Source organism: Elephantulus edwardii, unplaced genomic scaffold (assembly GCF_000299155.1).
Source record: "Elephantulus edwardii isolate Elephantulus edwardi_28Jun2011 unplaced genomic scaffold, EleEdw1.0 scaffold00007, whole genome shotgun sequence".
Lineage (NCBI taxonomy): Eukaryota > Metazoa > Chordata > Mammalia > Macroscelidea > Macroscelididae > Elephantulus > Elephantulus edwardii.
The window spans coordinates 36,394,356-36,403,515 of record NW_006399757.1 but is presented as its reverse complement, the minus strand read 5'-3'; the positions used below and the strand labels follow the sequence as shown (position 1 = coordinate 36,403,515).

Sequence of the window (9,160 nt, the reverse complement as noted above, 5' to 3'; positions counted from 1 at the left end):
AAGAGAGAATCAACGAAAATTTAGGAACATTGTTTTGTATCTGTTGTTGTTGTTGTTAAGTGCCATCGAATTGTAGGTGACTTATAGCGACCGTATGAACAAAAGTCCTCAACACTTGTATGACTTCTTTCATCCTTTCTGCAGGGTCATAGGGTTTCCGGAGGCAAGCTATTATGGAAGTGGATGCCAGTCCTGCTTCCAAGCTTGTTTTAATCGGGGAGCTCCACTAAACAGTGTCCGCCATGGGTAACAACTAACGCATTTGACACATCAGTGTCACAGTGTTCAGCTTCACAGCAACCATAAGTTACCTCTGTATGGCAAGTGGACACACCAGGGCTATACAACCTAGAAAAACGTTTGAACAAAAAACAATGAAAAACAGGCCCAAAGGCCACAGTGCCTCAGGCCCTTCAGTATTTTACCATTCTGGCAAGCCCAAATGCTGGCAAACTCTGGGCCAGAGACCCCCAGTTCATCTGGCAAGTCTGCTCTGCCGACACCCACTTGGGGGGGGGAGTGTGTTTTGCATCTAGTGTATTAATTTTTATGATTACCTAGTCTTTATCTAGTTTCTGGTGGTGGTTGTTGCTGTTGTGTACTGTCTAGTCAGAACCAACTAATAATAACCCATCTTCCAGTGGGTTTTCAGAGATAGTTACTTGCATGGGAGAACTCAACTGTCCATCCTTCTCCTGTGGAGCAGATGATGGGTTTGAACCATTCCCTTGTGAGTTTGCAGCAGAGATCTTTACCAGTAGGCCACTAGAGCTCCCTATTCCCATTTCTCATTCTTGGTAGCCACTTAAAATTATCTTTAAATAAACTTATTTGGTAAGTGATTCAATATAAAGAAAACTAGTTAAAGATAATTCACAGATAAAACATTCATTACCTTTTTATTATTTTTTTTTATAAAAACCATACATCCTTTTTATTGTTAAGTCAAAGAGGTATCAAAATTAAAAGCAAAAATTACAGGGTGAGACTTTACTACTAGGAGCATCAAAGGAAGTGAAAAAAAATGATACTAGGCGCAGGGGCAATATGAATTAATGAACATGAAAAGGACAAGAATGGGGTAACAGTGAGCATGTGCTGAAGATACTAGGGAGAGGAATCTGATGAAAAATTTGATCTTAGACAAGCGCCTAGGTAAAAAAAATTAATGGAAATAGATTTCTAAACCACACTATGTGCTTAAGAATCATCCTCGCCATTGGCGCTGTCTCTGTCATCCTCTCCTTCCTCAGCCTCTTTTTCATCATCCTTGATCAACTCCAGCTGGTCATCCCCCCGATCTTCATTATCATCATCATCCAGTAGGTCCCCCTCCTCAGCAGAGTCATCTGCACCCCCCTCAGATTCCATCTTCACATTAGTTTCATCTTTCTTCAGGGAGCTGCTGCTCTGTTCCTCTTCTGACTTATCATTCTTCATCTCTCCTTGTTTACTCTGTTCTTTTTCAATTTTTTCCAGGCTTTCCAGCAGAGAATCTACTTTTTGTTTTATCTGGGTCAATTCCTTCTTAATGGTCTGAAGGTCATCTCCTTTCAACTTCGATGATTTTGATGAAGATCCTCGCTGTCCACTCTTAGAATTGAAGCCACTCTTGCCCCTTCGTGAAGTGTTTCCTGATACACGCTGGCGTTTTGAGGGCACAACAGCCCGAGCAATAGGAGGAGGAGGAGGAACACGTGCTGGGTAGCTGTACATCCTGTCATAATAATCACGTTGAAAGTCATAGTCCAAATCAAAAGAGGAGCTGAGTAGAGGGGACGGAGAAGGGTGTTCTGGTACTGACCCGTATATCTCTGCTGCAGATCGTTTCACACCTGCTTTTCCTCGGTTCACTTTTGGCTCTGCAGCCAGATTAATATCTAAAACCTGGCCAGCAATCATTCTGCCATCCTCTCCCGCTACAGCAGCCCGGGCATTTCTCTCATTAACATACTGAACAAAGGCAAAGCCTTTATGAACAGAGCAGCCCACGATTTTGCCATACTTCGAGAAGATTGCCTCTACATCAGATTTCTTCACCACAAGAGTGTTCAAGTTTCCAATAAATACACGGGAGTTCATGGAGCGGGGATCTGTCTTGTTGGTAACATTGCTGGCCATCTTCGCTGATAAAGTTCTTCACACAGCTAAAAAATGTAGCTGAAGATCAAAAAAATCTCACTGTATATTTGCTGTAGTGCACACCAAGTTGCATCAGTATGTTTAAAAGGTCTTTATAAAATCAATTTTAGAATGGGAATGTGTGTGTTCTGGAAGGGTGGGGAAGGGAGGTTAAAAATCAAAGCTGAGTTCCAGTGAGTAGGGATGGGGTTCGCCTTGCTGCCCAGGAGGGGAAAAAAGAGAAGAGATTCGACTATGAACCTCCTACTCCCGTATTCTATACGAAGAAGCCGACTATTGCTCGAGGTCGGCAACGCGGCCACAACCAGTCAGTCTTCGTTTCTTCACAAAATGGCTCCCTTTTTTATTATTGTTAAAAGCAGTGGCAAAAATTCCTTTTGACTATAAAATCCTCTTCTAAATCCAGCCTGAACTTCTGGCAGTTCTCTATCAATGTACTGTTCTACCCATTTTTGGACAATCTTCAGCAATATTTTGCTTGTATGTAATAATATTGTTCAATAATTTCCATAATCTATTGGGTCATCTTTCTTGTGAGTGAGAACAAATACGGATACTCTCAAGTCAGTTGGCCATGTAGCAGTCGTCTTAGTTCCCTGGCACAAACTGGTAAGTACGTCCAGAGATGTTAGTTGGAACATTTCAGTTGGTATCTCATTGGTTCCTAGGGTCTTATTTTTTGCCAGTGGCTTCAGTGCAGCTTGAACTTCTTCCCTCCTCACCATTGGCTTTGATCATACTTCCTGAAATAATTCAGTGTTGACCAGGTTTTTTTTGTACAGTGATTCCTGTGTATTTCCTCAATCTTCTTTTGATGCTTCCTGGATCATTCAGAATTTTGCTCATAGCATCTCTCAGTATTGCAACTTGAGGCATGAATTTGTTTTTCAGTTCTTTCAACTTGAAAATGCTGTGCAAGTTCTTTCTCTTTTTTGCACATTCCATTACAATGGAACGGAGAAGACTTATCTTCCTGAGCTGCCCTTTGAAAGCTTCTCTTCATCTCTTTTACCTCGTCATCTCTTCCTTTGTTCTGGCTTCTTGAGGTTCTTGACTAAAAGCCAAGAATGCTAGAAGAATGTCTATTTGTGCTTTATTGACTCTGCAAAGGCACCTGACTGTGTGGATCATAATAAACTCTGGCTAACATTGAGAAGAATGGAAATCCTAGAACACTTAATTATGCTTATATGAAACCTAGACCTAGACCAAGAAATTGCTGTCTGAACAACACTGCATGGCTTAAAATCAGGAAAGGTGAGCTTCAGAGTTGTAGCCTTTCTCCACACACATTCATTCCGTGTGCTGAGCAAATTATTAAAGCAGCTGGACTTTATGAAGGAGAATATGACATCATCTACAACCTACATTATGCAGATAACACACCTAGCTTGCTGTAAGTGAGGGAGACTTGTAGTTCTTGCTGCAAAGGATCAAGCACTGTAACCTTCTGTATGGATTACATCTCAGTATCAACAAAACAGAAGTCCTCACCACTGGGCCAAAAGGTGACACTGTGATAGATGGAGAAAAGGCTAAAATTGTCAATGATTTAATTTTGGAATCCTTGACCACTCCTGTGAATGGCCAAGGGGAAGGCTGCTAATGGAAAGTAGGTGGTTTGAACTCACCCAGATAGTAAAGGTGATGCATAGATATGACAAGACTTACAGAGTGGTATGGAAATGACTGATACTCAGGCAACCAGCAGAGATCCAAGAAAGAGGCGTCTCCTTAAGGAGAACCTAGGGCCTAAGGAAGCCAAGAGATTGAGGCTTAGTGATAAGGTGTTGCTCTGCTAACCCAAAGACAAGTAGTTCGAATTTACCGGCTCTGAAGGAGACAGATGGGCCATTTCTTCCGTGTGATTTATGGTCTCTGAAAACTTGCCAGAGGGTCAGCTGTGAGTTGGTTCTAACTCAATGACACATAACAACAACAATAATGAAATCAAGAGACCCCTCAGGGAGTATTATAAAGAAAGAATAGTTTCCTATTAGATTAGATCTAGCTTGAATTTGTTTTTCTTTGGCTCTGTGTTATTGTGAAAAGCAATTTGGAAAAAACAAACAAACAAACAAACCAAAACTCCTTTGTGTAAGGTTCTACAAAAAGTCCTGGGAGTTAAGGCTGATAACCAGAAAGTAAACAATTGAATGTACCCAGCAGCTCAGCAGCAGAAAGACCTGGTGATCTGTTTCCATAAAGATTCTAAATTAAAAAAAAATCCACTGCTCTTAAGTCGTTTCCTTTTCAGTTCCGACTCACAGAGACCTTCCATCAGATTCACATGGCTGTTAGCCTCTACGGAAGAAGCCTGTCCATCTTCCTCCCATGAAGCGGCTGGTGAATACAAGCTGCTGAACTTTCAGGTAGTGGCCCAATACATTATGGACTGCACCACCAGGGAACATTCCCATAAAGACTAGCACCAAGAAAACCCTGTGAGGCAGTTCTACTCTGTTACACGAGGCTGCTCTGGGTCAGAAGCAACTGCAGGGCACCCAAAAAAGCAAGGTTGTGAAATGCAATAGTGACCGGTTAAGCAATGACAGTCCTCGTCAACTCTTAGTTGGCTATTTTGTTTACATAAAAGTAACTCATTACTTGCAGGCTTGTTTATTTTATGGGTGTTTCCCATCCAGCAAATTGATAGGTTTAAAAACACCACACATACAAACAGCAGAACTGAGTAGTGATTTGGTGACATTCCGAATTGCTCTGTATAGGCACAGAACATTGTGCACGGAGCCAGGACTGACCTGTCAAGTGCAACAAGCAAGCACCTTTGTATCTCCTAGGATTTGAGGGGCAGGATCACCCTCCACCCAATGTCCTCTTCATCAGCTGCACTTGCATGGGTCTGACTTGGATAACATTTGGTTACGAGGAGAAGCAGGTCTTAAAATGAAGTCATAATCAGCTAGTAACCTCTCACATCAAATCACTCCTCGTATGAGTTCAGGCTCAGTTATGAGTCAGCTCCTACTTGACAAGAGAGAAAGATACTCATTTCCCAGATATATTAAATGTTAATCTTTGCCTATATTTAATGAATTATCTTTATGAAAACTGTTGGAAGTGTGATTTCCTCAGGACAAATCATTTCGTGAACAAATCTCCTAACACCATTTCTCACCCTGTTAATGAAGGAAAAGACAGAGGCCAAGAGTGATCCAGTGACCTGCCCAGAGTCTGGAATAAACACAAAGCCAAGCATAGACACAGTTCTCCTGACACCCACTCATGTGCTCGCCCACTTCACCAAGAGCCCAAAGTTCTTCAGTTGCTTGTCTGGACCCCCTTCTTGCCCTTTTAGCATCTGTAAGTGCCACCCAAAGGCTGGCTACTCTTTCCAGAATGAGATTCACTGGTCTTCCCTCAGAAAGGATTCTTCATTTACGGACCCACTACTCAGAGAGTCCTCATGCCCGTATAAAGGGCACAAAAATGAAAACATGAAGAATAGTAAAAACACGTAAGAATTTCAACAAAGAACATATGAACAAGAGGCAATGGTGATGAAGGAGGAAGTTCAGACTGCTCTGTAGGACTTGGCAAAAAATAAAGTCCAAGGAAATGATGGAATACCAATTGATGTATTTCAGCAAACAGATGCTGCCCTGCATGTGCTCACCAAGTTGTGCCAAGAAATCTGGAGGACAACTTCTTGGCCAGCTGACTAAAAGAGATTCATTTTTATTCCCATTGAAAAAAAAAAAAAGGTGACCTGACAGAGTGTGGAAATTATCAAACAATATCACTAATGTCACACACTAGCAAAATCCTGCTGAAGATTATCCAGAGACAACTGGATAGAGAACTACCAGAAATATAGGCTGCATTTAGAAGAGGTTGTGGCACTAGGGACATTATTGTCAATGTCAGATAGATCTTAGCAGAAAGCATGGAGTACCAGAAGAATGTCTATCTGTGCTTCATTGACTATGCAAAGGCATCTGACTGTGTAGATCACAATAAATTGTGGCTAACCTTGAGGAAAATGGGAATCTCAGAGCACTTGATCATGCTTATAGAAAACCTATATATACTAGGACCAAGAAGCAGTCCTCAGAACAGAGCAAGAAAACACTGCATCATTCAAAATCAGAAAAGGAATGCATCAGAGATACATCCTGACCCCGTACCTTTTCAATCTGTATGCAGAACAGATAATTTGGGAAGCAGGGCTTTATGAGGAGGAATGTGGCAAGCGATTCAATGGCATATAAAACCAATAACATACTATTATAGGTTTGGAATCAGGAGTGGCATCCACTTCCTAAATAACATGCCTCCGGAAACTCTGTGAACTTTGATAAATGTCAACAGTTGTAGAGGGGCTTCAAGCCTTTTGTTCATAGGGTCGCTATGAGTCATGCTTGACCTGAAGACAATCAGCAACACTTAACATTCACTGTACATCCAGCTCTGTACTAAACGCTTTGTGGGCATTTTGCACCTGACTTTCCCATTAACCTGATCAAGTTGTTGCTTTGATTCCTAATTAAAGAGAACAGGCTTTGCGATGTTACAAGTGACCCACAGGCACAGCTAAGAGCTGAGATGCCACACACTATGGAGCCTCTTGGGCTGTGTGTGAGATGGATGTGGTTTATCAACAAGACACCCCCTGACCCCTTCTACCTCCTATGGCCTAAACCTAGGCATTCCCCAAGCCTTAATGTGGATAAGAACCACCTAGAGAATTTGTTATAAACAAGCTGCCCAGGGCCACTGTTCAGCGATTAAGTCCATTGTTCCAGGCCACAGCCCAGTGATCTTGACTTAAAACAACACGCACACTGCTGCAGAGCACTAGCTTGGGAACCTTTCGTTGGGACTGTTGCCTTCTCAGGTCATCTGGAACCAAAAAGCTTAGGCTCCAAGACCTTCTGCTCTGCTTTTACTTCAGAACAGGCTAATTTTGGTGGTTCCTTTTATACATACTCATCAGAACCCTCCATCAGAGCATGAGTCCAGGAAGATCTGGAGGCCCCAGATGGCAGGACGTTTAAAGAAATGTGTATATCTGGTCTTTCCTGCCACTTGCCTCCTGTCCATAGAGACAACTGTTACATAAAAGTAGGGGCCAAGTAGCCAAGAGCAGGGGTTGGGGTGAAAGTGTGGACAGAGTAATTGCAAATTGTCCCACCCTCTTCTTTCTGGGGAGCAGGACAGGGAAAAGCCCCATGTGGCAGCTGTCCAGTTGGAAAAGGGATAGCATCTCCTGGTCAGCTGATGACAAGTAGATAACTCTTCCCTTACTGGCCAGTGAGGGTACGGGCAGCCAGGCTATGGCTTACACCTTGGGAGTAAAGAAGGGTCTCCACCTGATGCAAGGGGAGAGGGGAGGAGCTGTGGAAAGGTGGAGGTGCTGTGCCAGAAGGAGCCAGGCCTCAAGGAGGTACCTGACCTTCAAGGAGATTGCACCAGGCTGTCCTACACATAGGAAAGAGAAGGCATAGCATGAAGTGACAAAAATAGTGTGACACCAGGAGTTAATGGACTAAATGCCTCTGATAGGACCTTACAGTTTCTGAGGGGAAAGAGAGCCATGGAAGTTCAGCCCAAGGAGGACCGAGAAGATCACCTGATACTCTTACAGATGGAAAACGGAGATCTAGAGAGGGAAACAGAGAAGGTATTTTCTTTTCACTCACATTCATCTATGAAAAGATTTGGTCTCGGAAAGATGTTGAGGGACTTACCCTGAGTCAAACAGTGTCAAGTAGGCAAATATGTTGGTTGGTTAGTTAGTTAATTAACCAGAACAAGGAACAGCATGGCCACTAGAGTTGTAAAATTAGCTTTCTGAACTGTGTTAAGGGTCATACCTCTTTCCCCCTGTCTGGCTGGTGCACATAAAGAGCAGGTTCGGAAAATATGACAACTTATCAGTGTGAAATGTAATGCACAGGTATTTGGAAAATCATTTTTAGAAAGCATTATAAATATTACCTAAAAGTCTTCCTTATCTCATTGCCATTGACTTGGAATCAATTCATAACTGAATCTTCAAGGGGTTTTCTGAGGCTGTAAATCAAATGGGGTAAGACTACTAATCATTTTTCTTCTGAGCCACTGGCAAATCTGAACTAAGGTCTGCACCCTCAGAGCTCTCTAGAAAGTGTGCATTATGTCAGACTTCTTCATTACAAAAACCTCATATCTATATACAGGACTGGAATTAAGGAGTGGACGACTGGTTTCAGGCATGTGAGGGGTCTAGAAGTTGCCAGTACCTGGGCCCAGACCTTCTTAATCATTTCTATAAATCTCAAGCGTCACATAGTTCTTGCTTATCATATCAAAATTACAAAATAGTAGATAAAGTTCATTGAGTATTTTCTGAAAGATTTCCTTACACACTGTACTTTATGTGCTTTATCTTACTGAACTTTTACAACTACCTTTTGAAGTAAGTAATATTAACCCCAGTTAACGATCACATGCCAGTGTGCATGAGGTTCTCCCGAGCCTAGGATCAACTCCATGACAGCTAACAACAACAGCAAGAACTATATAGTCAGGGAACTGGAACTCAGAGATATTGCATAACTCATCTAAAGCTGTACCTCTAAGATCTGAACCCAAGAAGACTTCCTGCAGGACCTGCCTTCTTGACCATGATGCTCCTCGGAATTCCAGAAAGAGCATTTGAGATACTGAACTCTGATGGCATAGGGCACTGCACTGCTCACCCAAAAGTGACATCCCTCTGGCAGTTAAATCCACTTGTAGCTCTGAGAAAGATGGACAGTTTCCTCCTGTGCAATTTACTGTGTCAGAAAACCTACTGGCAGGGCAACAATGTGTTGGTTCTGACTCAAGGGCAATGACAGTAAATAAGTGACTGACTTTATTTGAATGAACTTTCGTTCTATATTTATTATTTATTAGAAATATGCTTTCATTATTATTTATTATGATAATTTCAATGAACATTTATTGAGTGCCTTTGATAAGGAAAAGTCCTGCAGTATATGTAGAGGTGATTTAAGAGAGTTTTTCTCAA

At 42.1% G+C, this 9,160-nt stretch overlaps 1 protein-coding gene across 3 annotated transcripts; it reads right to left on the bottom strand.

Moving 5' to 3' along the window:
* Positions 1–911: 911 nt before the first annotated feature.
* Positions 912–2,481, bottom strand: LOC102856911 (heterogeneous nuclear ribonucleoproteins C1/C2-like). Of its 3 annotated transcripts, none has more exons than XM_006880344.1 (3): positions 2,345–2,460; positions 2,006–2,181; positions 912–1,765 (listed from the first exon to the last, which is right to left on the bottom strand). In XM_006880344.1, exons 2-3 carry the CDS (start codon positions 2,119–2,121, stop codon positions 1,201–1,203), a joined length of 681 nt encoding a protein of 226 aa, XP_006880406.1. In that variant the 5' UTR covers positions 2,122–2,181; positions 2,345–2,460; the 3' UTR covers positions 912–1,200. The 3 variants fall into 3 exon arrangements, with proteins under 3 accessions (XP_006880406.1, XP_006880405.1, XP_006880404.1); XM_006880343.1 differs by having other exon boundaries at positions 915–1,765; positions 1,805–2,181; positions 2,345–2,481; XM_006880342.1 differs by having other exon boundaries at positions 916–2,181; positions 2,345–2,481.
* Between the last annotated feature and the right edge of the window lie 6,679 nt (positions 2,482–9,160).

Bases quoted from the DNA above. Each gene is read 5' to 3' on its own strand.
- LOC102856911 (XM_006880342.1), bottom strand. From the start codon at position 2,121: ATGGCCAGCAATGTTACCAACAAGACAGATCCCCGCTCCATGAACTCC.